This window comes from Electrona antarctica (assembly GCF_951216825.1).
Source record: "Electrona antarctica genome assembly, chromosome: 12".
NCBI classification, from domain to species: domain Eukaryota; kingdom Metazoa; phylum Chordata; class Actinopteri; order Myctophiformes; family Myctophidae; genus Electrona; species Electrona antarctica.
The window spans coordinates 34510049-34528877 of NC_136793.1; the positions used below are offsets into that span (position 1 = coordinate 34510049).

The 18829-nt window shown below is 43.4% G+C and overlaps 1 protein-coding gene across 1 annotated transcript in view; it reads right to left on the reverse strand.

The window, feature by feature from the left end:
• Positions 1–810: 810 nt before the first annotated feature.
• Positions 811–18829, reverse strand: part of pnpla7b (patatin-like phospholipase domain containing 7b) — a 33496-nt gene continuing 15477 nt past the window's right edge. Inside the window, exons 17-36 of the mRNA XM_079516963.1 lie at positions 18068–18145; positions 16166–16371; positions 15815–15946; positions 14885–15008; positions 13539–13728; positions 12965–13114; positions 12556–12619; positions 12278–12446; positions 10660–10842; positions 8857–8975; positions 7431–7587; positions 6607–6723; positions 6217–6286; positions 5891–6007; positions 5583–5731; positions 5333–5485; positions 4407–4529; positions 3584–3668; positions 3089–3228; positions 811–2489 (exon numbers count right to left, since the gene is read on the reverse strand). Of these exons, the coding sequence (XP_079373089.1) occupies positions 2424–2489; positions 3089–3228; positions 3584–3668; positions 4407–4529; positions 5333–5485; positions 5583–5731; positions 5891–6007; positions 6217–6286; positions 6607–6723; positions 7431–7587; positions 8857–8975; positions 10660–10842; positions 12278–12446; positions 12556–12619; positions 12965–13114; positions 13539–13728; positions 14885–15008; positions 15815–15946; positions 16166–16371; positions 18068–18145 (2592 nt within the window). The 3' untranslated portion in view covers positions 811–2423. The remainder of the gene's footprint in view (positions 2490–3088; positions 3229–3583; positions 3669–4406; positions 4530–5332; positions 5486–5582; positions 5732–5890; positions 6008–6216; positions 6287–6606; positions 6724–7430; positions 7588–8856; positions 8976–10659; positions 10843–12277; positions 12447–12555; positions 12620–12964; positions 13115–13538; positions 13729–14884; positions 15009–15814; positions 15947–16165; positions 16372–18067; positions 18146–18829) is intronic.

Below are 18829 nucleotides of genomic sequence, written 5' to 3' on the forward strand. Positions count from 1 at the left end.
AATTTCAGAATGGTAGACATGAGGCCTGAGGCCTACCATGCCTACCATACCAGGCCTCAACCATTGCATGGCACATCTATGCACGGAATGCTTCACAGGCTTCATGTGCGGCCTAGAGGGCAACTGAGCATGTGCAACACCATACCTCTTACACTGTGACCATGGTGTAAGAGGCGGGGGTGTTTTTCTCTATCCCAGGCTGTTCACCCCAAGGTAAAATGTCTGAATCACCGTTGCCTGTAAATGCCTTGAGATTTTGGTGAGGGACTTTTGTTGTGTACGAGTTCTGTTGTGGAATACAGCTCTGCATGCAACACAATAGTTCCTTTCTAGCACGATACCAGGCTCAGGTATCTGGGCCTGCACCCGACCTTGGATACTGTACTTGCTGTTGGACCATGGACAGGTTTTGAGATGGGGCGCAGCACCACATCACACTACAACTCCCACAATTAACCCATTAATAGCCAAGACATTTTTAAGACTAAGTTCAAATATAGATGACAATGGCTGAGAAAACATTACGTGAGGAGTCAGCAAAGGAGTGGGCAAAACGTCTTTGTGCAGTTACTGTATATTAACGCTGGTTCAGTGCAGCGCTTTGAGGAAAGAAATAAAGTGGTGGGAATTCTAAATGACAGACAAAAAGCAGAACTGTGTTTGAACTGTGCCCAAAAGTCAAGAGTATACATATGGATATTGAGTTATCTGGCATACGTACTTTAGCACTCTTTCCACTGGACCAGCACATGACTGATGAATTCCAGGGAGACAGCAATACCCAGAAAACCAATATAAAACGCATGAACATTAATGTTGCAATGACATTTTATTCATCTCAGAAAACCCTCTAGTACACGAAGTGCAAAAGCAGCAAGGCGTATCACATTTAAAATTGTTCCTGTATAATCTCTTCTCACAACTTTTGTCGCCGGAATACATTCTCCCTGGAAATCTGCGTACACCACCAGCAGATTATGCAGAAATGTGCATAACTTTTTTTGCATATCTCGGAGACTATTCATTGTCTCCGCCAGGCCCAAAGGCATGGCCGAAACGAACATTGCTGTCCCACAATAACGTACGTGACCTGGCGGAGACCTGGTTCACATTGAGTTGATTGGATGAGCGTTTCTCCAGAACGGTGTGAAACAGTGGCCACGCCCTGAATGGGCATTGCACTAGTTAACCACTTAAACCCCATACGTCAGAGTCCACAGAGAGCAGAGTCCACAGAGTCCACAACACAATCTTCTCTTTACTGCCATGGTTTTTCCCAGAATACGGATGCTGGCGTTTAAGTGGTAAATACAAAGAACATGATAACAAAACAAAAAATTAAATACAAAAAATTAAATTATAATAATAATACTTTTGGTAGTATCACATCATAGGCAACCATTTAAGAAATTGTTCACTTTTTAAAGGCAAACTATGTTGTTGTTTTTGTTGTTTTGTTTGTTGCTTTTTTTTTTACATTCTGCAATAGTCTACAGTACACTAACAACATTACTAAACATACACAGACAGGTCAAGCAAATTACTGCTTAATCCCCTAACAGCTACAGTACATTGAATGTGCGTGACTCAAACCCTGAACTAAAATGAATAACTTACTAACAATTTCCCAACAACTACTAATCAATCAACAATTAGTACATTAGGAGCCATTCTTTGACCAGCATGGTCACAAGGCAGAAATTTGCATTGAATGGCTTGCATGAGAATAACAACTCCATGTACATTGCTATACAAGGTACTGTACAGTAAGCAGTGTTATAAGTATAATGCCTTACACTACTCATAGTATAACAATAGAATTGAGTGTAAGTAGCTTTAAATTATAGCTCTGATTATCCGATATTAATGACATAAAACGGCATTGATCAAGTTGCTACGGATCGTTTTACAGTATATTGCTCAACATTAAAAAGGCTACAGACATTACTAGGTAGAAGAGTACACCTATGTTACTATAGGTAGAAGAGTAAAAAATGTATGGCTTGTAAACGTAGTAGTGCAACGCCAAAGTTCAGTCACCAACAGTAACGGAAATATTGCATTGAAAAGTGTAGTAGACCAGCGATTCCCAACCTGTGGGCCGGGGCCTACTGGTGGGCCGTGACTCGTGAGTTCATTGCAAGTGGGCCCTCAAAGAATTGCTAAAAAACTAAGCTTGTAATGGCAAAATAGCATTAATTTATATATATTAAAAAAAAACATCGAATAGGAACTTATCGTATACTACTACGTTAGTTCCATTGGTCCAAGCTGGAACACAATCGACTGATATTTGATCATTAAAATAAACTCGCTCTGAGAATGCACAGATGGGTGGGCCGCATTTTCAAGTGGGCCACGATCCACAAAAGTTGGGAGCCACTGGTCTAGACATGCCTGTCTGACAGTCAGTGTGATGGATATCATGGACCAGTGCTGTCTGAGTCAGTCTTTGTCCGATGTCGCCGGCGGATCTGAATTTCATCATCCTGAGAAAAACAGGTACAGTAAAGTCAGCAGTCAGGAGAGTATCAGGGGGGGGGGGGTCGGGGGTCAGCAAAAACTGTTATTTGTGCCGCTTATTTAATACTTTAAACCCAATCTGGGAACCCATCGGCAAACGAAGGTAAAACAGGGCCCTCTTTTTCTTTGAATTTGCTGTCTGCCTCGAGAGACTACTTTCAACCAGACACCACTATTTTGAGCATGTCATTAGATGAGAACTTTCAACAAGTTTCATTATCTAAAAAAAAAGAGACGATCTATGTACATGATGGAACTCGTTGTCAGCTTATAGGTGAGCTATGTTCGGTGCACGAGAGGCTTATGGATTAATGTTGACACCCTTTTGTAATGTTGTATATTGCACTGCACTTGAATGTAATTTGATCATGCACAGATATGAAGATTTTAAAATGATTCTAAGTTGTGTATCCCTGGCCAGGCCAGGCCTAAGATCAAACACATCCGGCAGTGCCTCTTCCTCCCCTTATACTCATTCGTCATTCTCAGTTTTACAACTGTCAGCAGCACCAATAACTAAATAATACCAGAAGCAGATTGCCCTTCCTTTGACTTTGATACTTACAGTCTCTGCAGTGTCAGCGGTTTCCTCCCCCTCTGTGCATGGGTTGGACATGTCCAAGTCTGACAGGGCGCTCTCTGCCATCTCCTCGTCATAGTCTGTCTGGTACTCATATTCTGTCTGGTACTCATCAGAGACTTCCTCTGCAGGCATTTAACATTACATTTACACCGGAGGCATATACTGTAGTTAATGCTTGTACACAGAGCGACTGACAACACAGTTATATACAATTACATAGTACAAGAATAAGGAAAATGGGGGTCATAGGCAGGAATGGGTAAATGTGCGTACTACTTACTGCATAGTATTCTGTCTTATGTCTATTCAAATTAATCATTTGAAAAGCTTTATTTCAAAATGACATACAGTAGTATATCAAGCGCACGCGTGCACGCACACACCACCCTTTTTTGGAAGATGGCCATAAAGATGATGCAATCTTTTGTAGTGTTTTGGAAATTATATTTTCAGGTAGCTATTTCAATGATCACTAACCATTCACCAGGGCCTGTTTGGCTGGCTCGATTCTTGACACGATTTCTGCAAGATCAGTGAAGGAAGCATTTGGACAAGTGACCACCTGAAAGACACACAATGACAATCAATTTAGTAATGAAAAACTGTTAACCGAACATATCAATTTAATCGATTGGCAACAGAGAAAGGAGAGATCTACCACAAAAACAGCCCCTCACACCACCACCACCACCACCACCCACCCCCATGACAACCATTCACATATGCCCCCACTACAATAGAGATTGTGGATCAAGGTCGGCCCCTACAGCCACCTGAAGACCCACAGGACAAGAATCCTACTCATTTGGAGTGATCACAGATGATGAAATGACCCAGTCTGCAAGGCTGCTCCCTGCTTCTTTTGGATTTGTCCTTGTAACATTATGCATCATCAACCTGTCTCACATTCACACTATTGGAGCGTGGTTCCGGCTTGGGTGGGTCAGTCGAGACGCGACTCAGTGTGTGTGTGTGTGTGTGTGTGTGTGTGTCTATGTATGAGAGAGAGAGCCCCCCCCCCTATGCTTACTATGTTACTGCCAGTATGTACTTGTTACTATGTTAATTATACTGTACAGTACGTGCGGTCCTCTTGTTGTTATACCATGCGTGTCATTAATATGCACATTGAATTCTGTAAGTTGTATGTCTATTATGGTGTCTGTATCAATGGTCCCTGAAGAAGGCTTAACAGCCGAAACGTTGGTTTTCTGTCCTACTCTGCGTCCTAAATAAAATATTCGCATCGGTGTGTGCAGCCACTTTCTTGTTCTTTCTTGTTCATTCAGAAATGACTCACGTTGCCCCTTTGGCTTTGGCTCTTCTGGAACTCTTCCTGCTGCCTGTCCTTTAGCATCTTGCCCACCACCCCGCTGCGCTGCCACACATCAAACAGCGTCTTCCCATGCTGGTAGCCCACCTCCTGCAGGAACAATGAGCGAGGATTAGGGAGAAAGCCAAAACAGACAGATGGGAGACCCACAGGGATGCAGACTGTATGGATATGGACATCTTAATTTCCTGTTCTCAGACGTGCAGAAATATCAGTTTAGCATCAAGGCTTTTTACTTGATTCCGGTGCGATTTAAATTGTTTGAACGCCCGGGGTTATTTAATCCATTAAATCATAGCGCCCAGCAATTTATAGCAGCGGAGCACTTTTACCGACGGACCAGATGTTATCCATCTGTGGCTGTAGCAGCTAGATGTAGCCAAAACACTCTAGAGGCGATCGACAACAACGGGAGGTATGATTCAATCTACCGCGACTAGCACTAACACATGATCTTTGCTTAGAATTAGACGTTATGATTTAGATCAAGAGTTATTAACGGTTTAAGATTTTCCGTCTTGTCTGCTAAACAGGGGGGGAACATTTTCGATGACGTCCCACTGTTGCGCAACATCGAGTGTTGCGCAACAGGCGCTCCCAGGCTGTGGAGCAATGCGATCGGTTTTGATATCAATAACCTCCGTCTTTTTGATCAACCTTCGTCCTGGGCGCTGGGCGTTACTAACTGAAAGGATGGTGAACTTCGTCCTGGGCGATCGGGGTGTTAAGTGAAACCGCATCAGAAACGAGTACAATTATTTCACCCCACTGGCAGCTTGTGTAACTTATACTGTATATAAATAAGAACAGTTTAAACGATTCATTATGAGATCAAAAGATGCGTTAAGAGGGCACCATGCACCTTCCCCCACAGTGATCAGAGGTACACTCACTGTAATCTCATCAAACTTGCCAAACTCCAGTGTGCCGTAGCGGTCGATGGGTGGCCGGATGTACTCGCAGTACTCACTACCCTTGACCACCTCCAGCTGCCGAACACAGCAAACATAGGCAAGGCGTGTCTGGATCTCAGCCATGTTCAGCACCTGTCAGTTAGGTGTTGGGGAATATGAAGATATTGTGTTATAACTTGACAACCAAAGTAAAACAATTAAGAGCCTTCGTTTATTATGCAAAACTCACTTTAACTCTCTCGGCAAGGGGATTGAAACGTTTCCATAGCAACCACCAGCCACTGAGATAGTCTCCGTAGTTGGTGAGGTTGGTTTCGTCCTGGCTGCCCACGTCGATGGCGATCACAACCTTGGCACCCATTGAGCGTGCCACATCCGCTAGAGACAGGCAGGGGAAGGCCAGGACACATTTACAAATTAATCTGGCTCTTACGCAAGGAACCACTTAAATCCTACATAGTTTGTTGTTGGTCAAACTGCAAAAATATACACAAGGAGGATACACCTACTGTCTATCTACTGTATGACATTACTGACCAGGTAGGTTGTTGATATAGCCCCCGTCCATGAGGAGATGTCCGTCTTTGGGGTCACATAGAGGAGGCAGGTAGCCAGACAGGGACATGCTGCTTCGAACGTACCTCCACAGTGAACCTGTAGGCCATTATCAGGATGTCACATGACCAGGACAATATACACTCAGGCAGACCTTAAACAAACATACAAAGACTATGTGGGATGTTCACAGGTATACACACCCTCTATAAATTCAAACAAAGCACTGTGTGGACATTATGTTTACAAAATAAGTATCAAATAATACTAATAGAGTAGTGTGGGGCGTCTGGAAGAGACAGACATACCATCGGTATGAACTCTCATGGAGGAGGCTGTGATATCTGTTGTTATGTTGAAGTAAGGGATCCACAGGTCCTGTTTAGAGACAGAAAGGAAACCAGGTTTCGTAAAACATTTTTCACTGGGTTTGGTCAGTGGGTAATCAACTAATGTAAGTATTATATTTGCTTATTATTATTTATTTTTTTAACATACAATGTGAAGTCACATCACATACTTTTGTTGCCTAAAAACCTTGCTAGTATCTAATCACAGACAAAAGGACAAAAGAAAAAGGTGAACTGTCATAATAGATTTAAAACTGAACTGAGAAAGAATATCTGTCATCTTGTGTCTCTTTGTAAAATAAATCACCATGTGTAACAGTGGTACAACGTCATCATAGAATGTGTCACCTCTATCTGTTTCTTCTTGAAGACAGATCTGATGCTGGAGTTGAAGGAAGCTCCAGAGAACATGGAGGTGATTGGGTAGGTCAGGTCTAGAAGCTTCTTGAAGATAGACGTCATATCCTGAGGTTGGAAAGAACAATCTATGTCAACTAATACACAACTTATGGGCTATATTATAATAAGGTATACAGGTCTATGAAGACAACACGTCTTTTGGTATGGGAGTGATATGTCAATCTGGGTAGTGGTCTCCATGGCAAACATACTGTGTCCACTTCAGGAGCAACATGGGCTAGATTCAAATCCAGGATGTACTGGAAGGAGTAGCAACCAGCGAAAATGGGTGCAGTACGTAGTTCAGACTAGTCATTGGTCTGACAAACGACAACCCACCTCAAACCCTAACCTAACCATAACCACAAGCACGGGAGCAGCGCATATCCGACTTGCGGACGCATATCGGACTAATGCTCTGTCGGAATTACATGTGGTCCCCGCGAAAATAGCCTAGCTACAGGTTCACAACATGTTGCAATGTTGTCACCTTGTAGATCATCAGAAAAATGTTATGTTACTAACTATATACAGTACTGTAGCAACAAGAACCCAAAAATGGGTTCCCAAAAAGGGGTTCCCTTAAGACGAGTCCTGTGTAACCCCTAATTGATGGCCCGGACCGCTGACCTAGCAGTCCAGGCCAGCGTGATGGTGTCACACGTCGAAAATAACAGACCAACAAAATCGTCAATTTTCGGCACGCAACATAAATTAGGCTTGAAAGGGGGCGGGTTTGTTGTGCCTGGCACGTTTGTATAATATTCACCCACCATGGCCCACTCACGAGCCCGGACCTTCATGCGACTAGTGCTTCTCTCCTCGGCATACAGCGCTCCCATGAAGGCGCCAATGGAGGTGCCACCCACCATGTCAACAGGGATGCCTGCCTCGTTCAGTGCCCGCAGGATGCCGACCTGTGAGCACCCTCTGAAATGACACACATATGTTAGAAAGGAGGATGCCAACCTGTGAGCACCCTCTGAAATGACACACATATGTTAGAAAGGAGGATGCCAACCTGTGAGCACCCTCTGAAATGACACACATATGTTAGAAAGGAGGATGCCAACCTGTGAGCACCCTCTGAAATGACACACATATGTTAGAAAGGAGGATGCCAACCTGTGAGCACCCTCTGAAATGACACACATCTGTTAGGCAATGTCACATATCGTCGTTGTCGGGGAGAAACCTGTATGTCCGAAACCGTTACTTTTCAGGAAATGGAAACACTAACCTGTGTTCTAATAGACCCACTGTAGTTATTATTCAATCAAAAAACTCTTTCAATGTGGCCTCCCTATTTTGTGCATGCCAAAATGTTTCAAAAATGCACACACATTGCACTAGTGACCTTGTGGATCGTCTATTTTTGCTACTTTTGTGTGACACTGCCATATGATGAAGTATAAAACAGGGCACTCATTTATGGGAAAAAAACTACAGAACTACGAGGTTTCTGCCCGAGAGCAATGATATGATTTGGTGGATGATTCTATGCAAAGTGACTTACAGTGACGTACCCAGAGGAGCATACTGTATACATTATTAGCATGGTTGCCCCTAATGGAACCATCAGAGACATCAGATAGCATCACACCTGACAGTTGGTTGATGCTTTCACTAAAGCACTTCATAGTACCACAGGTACAGTACATACATTATTAAACATGGTTGCTCCAGGTGGGAAGAAAACCCAGTAAATCAATAATTGCGGTCAGCATGTATGTATGCCCTCAGCCCTGCTCGGTACGTTGTGATACACAGGGGCACGGAACTGACACAACTCTGGATAAAAACAGCATTTCCTGAGACAGAGGTATAGCTTATAGTAGCAGTACGTCTATAATTTATACTTATATATTATTTGATATATTATATTAACAATACTTTCAAGTGTGTATATGACAAGAGTACGCACCTTGTCAAGGCTCCAAGACAAGCCAGAGCAATGATGGGAGAGGAAAAAAATGCACAGACAGACAGACTGTTCTAACAGACTTACTTACAGACAGAGAGAGAATATCAGAAGGAAGAGACCGACAAGCAAGAGACATACAAACAAATAATTAACACAGATACACAGTAAGAAAAGGAACAGCGACAAATACGTAGTGGAGTGAACTTAGCATGCATTTTGCCATGGTGTGTGTGCGCGTGCGTGCGTGCGTGCGTGTGTGTGTAACATCGCAGTACCTGGCACCTCCTCCACCCAGAACTAGAGCGATACAGTTTCCCGTCAAAACACGGGCCAGGCGGGAGAAGTCTGAGTGACGATCTGGAGGCTTCTCAAACACACGTTGGTACATCTCTCTCTGAAAACATGCACGCACGCACGCACACACACACACACACACACACACACACACACACACACACACACACACACACACACACACACACACACACACACACACACACACACACACACACACACACACACACACACACACACACACACACACACACACACACACACACACTTTATAATTACTCTTGCATACTGTACCAGTAAGATCCCTGAAGGGCGAGGTTGCGTGCACGCATACACCTGGGTGACAACAGACTGCTGGGCGAGCGCTGGCGCTTTGGCATGGGGGGGTAAGATCTTAATTTTCGGGCCTGTTGAGAACTCTAATTTTAGCCGGCTGCCGGGCGCGGCTGCAGTAATAACTTTGGGGCAGGCAGGAAGGATGGATGGGGAAGGATCAACATATGGAATGTCAGAACAGGTCAGCTCCATATATGGAGGTTTGAGGTTTTAGGTCAGATGTAGAGTTGCTGGTCAATATTGATGACATCAGGGAGCTCCATCCCTGATGATGTCACGTGATGTCACATGCTCTCTCACCCCGACCAACACACTGACGGGAAATGTACGATTACATAGTTAACTGCGACGTAAGGTTCATCGCCTTAGCAACCATAAGCCTTGCTCTAAAGCAGCCTTAACACACATACTCTATGCAAGTACGAGAAAGCATTCAAAGCAAATGACAGCACCCAGGGCTATCGTATATATGTCCCCTGTGGGTGAACATATTCAATGTGTGCTCTTATGCACCAGTGGAGGCAATAAACCCACATCAATTCATATTTGATACTGCAGCAAATGAGAACACAAATCCAAAAAGACAGCATAATTCTGTTGTAGGCTGCTATAGAAACCCTTGGCTGAAATCAAAACTACCAACCTGAATGCTCACACACAAAGCAATCAAACACATGAACTTGGGTCCAAAGGCGAGAGCTCTACCGACTGAGCTACCCGGACACTATTATTGTTACTATTATGGTTTATCTTATTGTGTGTATCTCTGCTAACTAACAACATAGGTCCGGTCAAGAGTACACTTGCATGAAGGGTGTCTGGTGGGATTCATGGGAATGAGGCGTAATTCTAATACAAACACATAATCTTTGCTTTTACCTTAAAAGAACACTGATCCACGCAAAACTCCATGCACAAGTGTAGCAATACCTAACTAGGCCAGAGCATTCTACAAAATGCTCAGTGACATGGTGGTTTGCTGTGGTTGTATGAACTACTTGGCAGCCCAGGAAGTTGAATAAACCCCATGTGTCAGGGCTTCTGACTTTGATGGATGGACTGTGCTTTCCAGCATGTCATTCTGGACAAGTTATTCTTGGGACAGGACCCACAGGATTGATGGCCATGATATATGTATGATTTGTGTATCAGAGCATGCGAGTGGAGTGAAATGTTCAAGAAGGTCGGATTGGTTCGGAGCTCCATCACATGCTTGAGCATGCCCAGTTCACAATCCACCTATGTAGGGTAGGCTAGTAGGCTACTTTCTGAAAAATAACATGTCAATAACCAGACAGTACAGATTATTAAAGTCAAACAAGTGACTGTCAACGCGAGACATTTTAATGGTGTGTGTGTCCAGTTTTAACTCAAGTCCGTTGAGATTGAAGCGTTTAAGTAGTTAGAACCTATGTAATGGCGTGTGCTGCTGCAAACATGATGTGTACCAGTTTGGGCAGGTTCCTTCTGGAGAACACCCTGCGGGGGCAGGAGAGGTGCAGGTGTCTGGAGATCCAGCTCCTCATGTTGAGCCACTCAGCCGTTCCCCTGGGTGGAGGACCGTCCTCGCGGTGCAGCAGCACCAGCTGCTTCTGAGCTCGCACCGCACTGCCCTCCAGCATGCGCTCCAGCTGCACACACACACACACACACACACACACACACACACACACACACACACACACACACACACACACACACACACACACACACACACACACACACACACACACACACACACACACACACACACACACACACACACACACACACACACACACACACACACACACACACACACACACACACACACACAGGTAGGGTGCAGTATTAAAAACTGGGACCAATATAATTAAACACATTAACTATGCCATACTTATTTTTGGGTACGTCATTATTAAATGCAAATTACATAGATTTTACCATTTAAGTAGCCTGGGGTCCACCTATGCTTTCTATGGCATAGGCAGGATCCGCCGGGAGAATCTAGACGCAGATGCGCGACATGAGACTAATTCATTAGAGCGACAGAGAGAGAGAGGAGTGTGTGTGTGTGTGCGTGCGTCAATTTAACAAAGGTGCAGACGATCAGAAATCAGCAGAGAGTGAGCGACGTTTGCGCTACTGTATGCCGTATTAAAGTGGACTCGGCCCAAGGCTTTTTTTTTCTCCCTGGAAATAAAAACGTCTGGGTTTCCGAGGCTACCATTTAAGTGGTTAATGAATAAGTAAGTAAGAATCAAAAAATAAATAAAAATAAGAGAGGGCAAGTCACTTCCACTTTGTACTTGTTGTGTGGAGCACGGGAGACAACATATTTTAGCCTTTGTTTACCAACTTCTTATGGGTCTATTTGGAGACCCCTCAAGGAACCCTGGGGGTTAGAGTACAGAAAACAAGATTTGCAAAGTACTCGAGAGCAGGCTTTGTTTTTACAGGGGTTCAGCCTCTATGTACGTAGCAGTCCATGTGACTGAGCATTTGCTCGCACTATATCCAGCAACATCCTGCTTACTCAGTTGTTGGTATTTACGTTGGGTACCGCGGATACTCCATCTTCACAGGTGCAGAAAGGGATTAATTTGTGCCGCGTTACGTCAATCAAATAGCACTAATCCTAATCATAATACGACTACGACTAAATAGTGTTTCGGTATTTCATTAATTATCTCTAATAGCTGCTTATCCTGATTAGCCTAATTACAAAGTAATCTAGTGCCAAATAATCACATGTAGAGTAGACCAATCACACACTTATTAGCCACAATATTATGCTTCAGGCAAGAAGCCTTTATGCAGATGGAAACATTCATAAGATGAGGCATTGAGGTGCACATCATCTCTCAAGGAGCAGGTGGAATGCCAGAATTTGTATCTGGCAGACAGAGAGAGACAGAGTCGGGCATATTCCACTACAGTCCATTTACTAAACGGACTAACATAGTTCAGCATGAATATTATTATATTATTATTATACTAATATTACTGATTTGAAATGATTGAAAATAAGAAAATGTGGTTGTTTCATCATCTAAAGTCAAATCACATAAAGTTATTTGGCCTCACCTCCCCCACGGTGGGCTCTTGTTCTCCGAGTCCCACAATGATGATGCAGTCGGCCTGTCTGATGCAGCGCTGGGTCCAGGGCGTTAGGGTGGGGTCCGACTGGTACAAGACAATACGGTGGATGTCCTCCTGCTGTCCCAGCCAACTGGACAAACGGTACTCATGGACACTACACAGGGATAGGTTTGGCATGAGTTCTGTTGGCCAGCAGAGGTACTATACAATTCAAATTTCAGTTTCATTATTGTGTATGTCAACTGATAATTTCACATTCCGACCTGTCCAAGGCAGCGGAGCCCAGTCGCTGTTTGATACTGTCACTTGTCAGGAGCAGAGTAGGGCCTGCAGAGACATGAACAAATGCAACTTCATCAAAGACATTCAAACCAGTTGTGAACCAGGTGAGGCCAAAATAGCAGCTCTACAATTGAATGAGTCTGAATTGGTGTCTTACAAAGTAAGTAGTAACTAAAGTTTTCAAATAAGTGTAGTGGAGTAAAAAGTACTATATTTTCCTCTGACATGTAATGGAGTAGAAGTAAAAGTATTGAAAACTGGAAATGCTCCAGTAAAGTAAAAAAGAAAAAAGAAAACTCAACATTGTACTTAAATACAGTGTTACTTGGGTATATACCTGTAGATAGAAATACAATGTTAATGCGTCACTCTGCTCTATACAGGACGTACCGATGCCACTGAGCGCGTGCTGCAGCTCCAGAGTGAATGCGGTGAGTGGCACCTCGTCGGACACGGGTAGGATGGTGACAGTCGCCAGGTTGGACACTGGGTTCCCTGCATCCCATTTGCTGCCGGGGGTGTGGAGGCCCAGGCCGCGAGCTGGACGGGACGCCAGGAGAATGTTAGTGCATGCCGTGCCGTGCCGTGCGTATAATCCAAAAGTCATGGTATTTGAGGGAGAGCACCTATATTTAACTTATTTTACCAGTAAAATACACTAAGTCACTCGCATGCACGCACGCACACAGGCATTGCATTCATATAGTGCCTTTCTCCAAAGCGCTTCACAATGGATTTCACATACATTCACATACTGATGTCAAAGGAAACCATGCAAGGCACCAACCTGCTCATCGGGAGCAGTTTAGGCGGTACAGTGTCTTGCTCAAGGACACTTCAACACATAGCCAGAAGGAGTCGGGGATCGAAACTGGGAACCTTCCGATTTCAAGGACGGTCGCTCTACCTCCTGAGCCACTATAATAAGTCAAAACATAGGCCTACTTACAAGTGCCATGTGTACCTGCCAACGGTCCGTTGACCTGTTGCATGTTACCGAGGATCTTCTGTCCCAGCAGGTGGATGAGTCTGGTGACTACCTGAGGATAGCGTCTCTTGATGGAGTTGAGAGCCCCCTCAGGTAGCTTGGCCAGCTCAGAGTCCCTGACGGCATGCACCGTGGTGGCCCGGTTCATGTGGGTCAGAGCCTCAACCTGGACAATGGACAATTCTAGTAAGACATGGAAATAAATAGCCAGTGTTCAATTTGCTAAAATAGCAGATTTACACGCTCACAACGTGTTGCATCACGTGATGCATTGAGATTGTAGAGCTGCAATTTTTTCTATTTGTTGTTTCATATTATAATAGAAAGCAGCTCAATAAAGAACACAGTGGAAATAGCTTTCCCAATGGATTCCCACACATACTTGATACTTTTAAATTATGCTGGCTGATAATCAAGCATATCTTCTTCAACTATTGTCAGATTTCTGACAAACTCAAAAGTGACTTTGCCCTAATAGGGGACCAAAACACTAGCTGCTGTCACATCTGTTTATTTATTGCTTCCACCAAGCCGAAGGCATGGGGAGAGTATGTTTTGCACTCTATAGCCATTAAACGAAACAGGTCTTTCAGATTGTTCATACTTTCCCTGACATTTTGCACGCACATTCCCACTAGGCAGAGGAAGAAATGCCACTTGACAATTCTCAAATCAGCCTCAGGATGGCACTATAAATGGCCTATTCATGTTTTTACCTATAACTGCACCGATCTGTGTAAAACTTTATATGCACAGTTGCACACTCCCTAGAGGCCAAGGAAAAACCTTTGCCCTGTATCTGTATCTGCTTTTTATAGCGCCACCAGGAGGCCGACTTATGTAAAAAAAAAAATTATATTACTCACTCAGATTTTATCCAAATTTCACACTAATCGGTGCACATGATCTCTATAGTCATGTGATCAAGACAGGTCTGTTTGATTTCTCATATTCCATCCTGCTTGGCTAAAATTGGCTTCCAAAATATTCAGGAAGCAATTTCCCACTAGGCTGAGGAAGAAATGCCGCCATTGTATATACAGTCCGTAAGTTTTAAGTCTGTTGTCTTCGTCTCCTCTCCCCTCTTCAAATAACTTCAATAATGGTCAGTCAGTAGGTGTCCTACCCACCAACACCAGGGTGTACATTTCTCAATGGAAGAGTATAGAGAGACCACCTCCAACAACTGCAGTTGTACTAATGATATTGTAATAACATACTCTACCGTACAGATTGGTTAGATAATGTTTTAGTCATTTAATAGGTCCTGGATTGTACCATTTGTCAAATCAAATCAAATCACCCACTTATTTTGGACTCACCACACCAATGAGGTCTCCACGACCATACTCCCCTGTCAGCTCTTTCTTCCCATCATCCTTTGCAATGACAGAGCGCAGCCGGCCGCTGAGAACGATGAAGGTGCTGTCTGACTTTTCTCCCTGTCTGAGGGGGAAAACAACAACAACATTTGAGTGCTACAGTTATGATATTTGGCAGATGTTTTTAGACCAGCCATATGTATGCGTTGGCCCAGAAGTGAGCAGAATAATAATGGTTGTTATTGATAAATATATACCGGTATGTCTCATGTCTCTGTGTGTGTAGGTGCAGTATATAGAGCGTCGCAGTCCCGTCCCCTTTCATGACGACGCCAGGCCCAGGAAATAATTCCCAATGCATTTATCCCATAGACATTTCAAAAAGTGTTTATTTAAATACCTTTTAAGCGTTGTACAAAGCCAACTCGAGTTGTGACAAATCATGACAACAAACACAATATTTGGACCAAGCAAATAATTACAAAGAAGAAAAACAACAAAAAAGGTGTTTTTTTCTTCTTTCTAATTATTTGTTCGGCCCAAAACATTGTGTTTATTGTCATGATTTGTCACAACTCGAGTTGGCTTTGTCCGCAGTATAAACGTCTTTAAATAAATCCTTTTTGATGAGGAAAATGAACGGGGAATTATTTTCCGGGACTCTCGAGGGGGCGGGACTGGGACGCTCTATAGGTATGTACGGTACGGTAGTGTCTCTATTTTGGGCATGTTATTATAGGATTTATTTGGATCTACAAGCTTACAACATGTCACAATCCAACAAGTTGTGAATTTACAGACCCACTATTTTTGCATATAGGACTTTTATTAAGTTGTTAACTCTGACAGTTTGGAAATGGAACCGAATAGATCCGTAAAAGGTTTCTATTTGTACACACTACTGTACTGTATGTAGAGTTCCATAACTACCTGTAGACGGCCCTGCCAGCCTCCACAGCCATCCAGTCCAGAGCAAAGTCAATCTGTCTGACGAAGGACGACACCCTCTTCACCACTGTATGGGCAAAGTTCAACACTATCCTGGGCTCCTCACGTAAGATTCTGCGCACGTGCACACACACACACACACACACACACACACACACACACACACACACACACAAGGCAGATGTGCTAGGCTCAGTATTCTGTCCCAAATTGCTTTTTATACTTGCCATTATTTGACATCGTTAAGTGTCCATGGGCTACTTCTATAGTATGCAATATGCATGGCTGTGCATGTGGTCGCCATTGACGCACACCTTTCATACAAACACCTACTCATAGAAGTGGGCCTTTGAAATGGAGAGGAACGTGCAGTCCCTCTGTGCTTTGACACTGAAGATGAGCGGCTCTCCGGTGAGCACGGCCAGGTGGCCCACTATCTCCCCTGGGTGGGCTACAAACAGCAGGGAGTCCTCCTCACGGTCGATCATACGCTGGTACACATGGAGCTGCCCTGAGATCAGGAAGGCCACGCTCACATCCTGGGTACCAGACAGACATGAGATGCAGAGATGAACCACTTAACCCATTTAAGACCTGAGTCTACAAATGTCTTCTAAATCCAAACTGTTTTCTGAAAAGCTTAACTATCAGTGATGCTTAAAAATTATATGTATTTGGCGGCGGACCCCACAGCTCAACATATGTTGTTCCAGGGACCCCTAGGGACCCCCAGAAGCAAAGAAAATGTTTGCTTTAGACTATATTCAAAGATTTGCACAAATTCATGATTTTTCTAAAACTAGAGCGGTGCCCGTTGGGCACTGGCCTACTTGGAATAATGCAAGTTGGAAATGCATCCCCCATCCGGTTATTATGTCTCTGTCCTTTTATGCCCATATATGGAGTTCTTTGTCAGGCATGCCCAAATATGGAGTCTATGCAGATGTCAGAACAAGCCAGCTCCATATATGAAGATATAGGGATGTCCGATATTATCGGCCTCCCGATATTATCGGCCGATATAGGCATAACAAAATAATATCGGAAAATATCGGTATCGGGAAAAAAATATTGATAGTTTTTTTAAACGTTACAGGAGTTCTTACTGTATGGTGTGTGAAATGTGAGCCTACCATAATCACAGTAATCCTTAATATTTCATATGGGCTATTGGAGAGAAATGAGCTTTCACATTAGAGCACTGCAGTGTGTGTGTCTGTGCAGTGTGCACCTGGTCCTCGTTGGTGCTCGTTATCTCAGGCATCAAGGTGCTTTTGCACTGGCAAATAGGCCTCAACATCTATGACTGTCATGTACTTTAATTGAGTATTTCCAAATTCAAATACTTTTACTTCTACTCCACTACATCTCAGAGGCAACTATTGTATTATATTTTTTACATTTGAAAACTTTAGTTACTAGTTACTTTTATTATTATTACAAATCATACATTATACTTCAGCCCTATATTTCGGCCATTTGAAAATAGCAGATCTACAAGCTCACAATGTATTGCAATGCGACACATTGTGAGCTTGTAGATCTGCTTTTACTTAAGTAAATATTTTGAGTACTTTTTCCACCACTGGAAAAAGTATATATCGGTATCGGTTGATATCGGTTGATATCGGTATCGGAAATTAGGAGTTGGACAATAACGGGATATATCGGTAAAAAAGTCAATATCGGACATCCCTATAATAGGGGTGCAGAGCCCGGGCAGAGGCTTTTGTGCTGGTTCTGGACAACTGCCTATCCGACGGACTCGACACCGGGCACTGCACTCCCTGTGGGGGTGTGAACTGTGAACGCGTGTGTCGAATTTGAAGTAGGTGGGGCGAACGGTTCTCGAGTTACGTGGATTACAGACATACACACGTATAGTACGTACGTACTCACAGAGACTTGGTGCATTTATTGATATAGCAGATCTAAAAGCTCATATCGCGGCACGAAGTGACACGCTATGAGCTTGTAGATCTGGTATTTTTGATTAGCCAAAGTATAAAATGACACAGATACTGTCCCGGTTTTAATGGGTTAAGCCCTAAAACAACAAATAGTCAAAATAGCCGCTATACAAGCTGAGCTATGTTTTTGCCTATTATAAACATGCCCAAAATAGGCACGTCAGGTTTATAATTGTTAAGGAATATGGTTAGCCCCCAAAAAGTGAAAACATTACATAAATAAAGAAAAGCAATGGTCTGTGACACCTCAAAAGACAAGACTGACCTGGTCTCCTTGATTGGCCAACAGACAGCCAGCTTTCACCTGACGTATATTGACTCTGCCCTCCAGCAGATTTGGATCCTAAAAGAACAAGGATCATAAAATTTACAAAATGAATGGATGCTCAGAGTGACTTACAGAGGACAAGACTGAAATAAGCTGCATGAGTCAATAATCAGTTAAAGGGGCATTCCACTAATTTTCAACATTTTACTATGTCATTAATATACCTTAGAGCTGTTGTGTGGAAATAATAAAAAAGTCCCCCCATTCTATGTTTCCTAGAACTGGAGATCTGAAAAAAATCATTAACATGGTGAAACACATCTTGATGACATCATCAAGATGTGTTTCACCATGTTAATGATTTTTTTCAGATCTCCAGTTCTACAAGATCTCCAGATCTACAACATTGTGCATCTGCGTAACATAACATCAAAAAGCAAGAAAACTACAAAAATAAACACACTTGTGTGAACTGAGCGGTGCAGGCTGCTCAACAACACCGCTGGCCGGCTACAGTTATAGTGCTCAGTGTGAATGGCCCTTTAGGCTGCTCAATAGCGTGTGACCAGAATGCGACCCCAATCAGCTGCAGAGGACAATGGGTCGACCGACCGACCGACCGACCGACCGACCGACTGAATATGCGTGTTTTCAGACTGCAGTGGAAGATGGTATTGACCGTGATAATCCACTGGGGGGAAAACCAGGTGTATTTCAATAAATCACAGTCACAATATTCAGCAAAAAAAACAGTTCTAG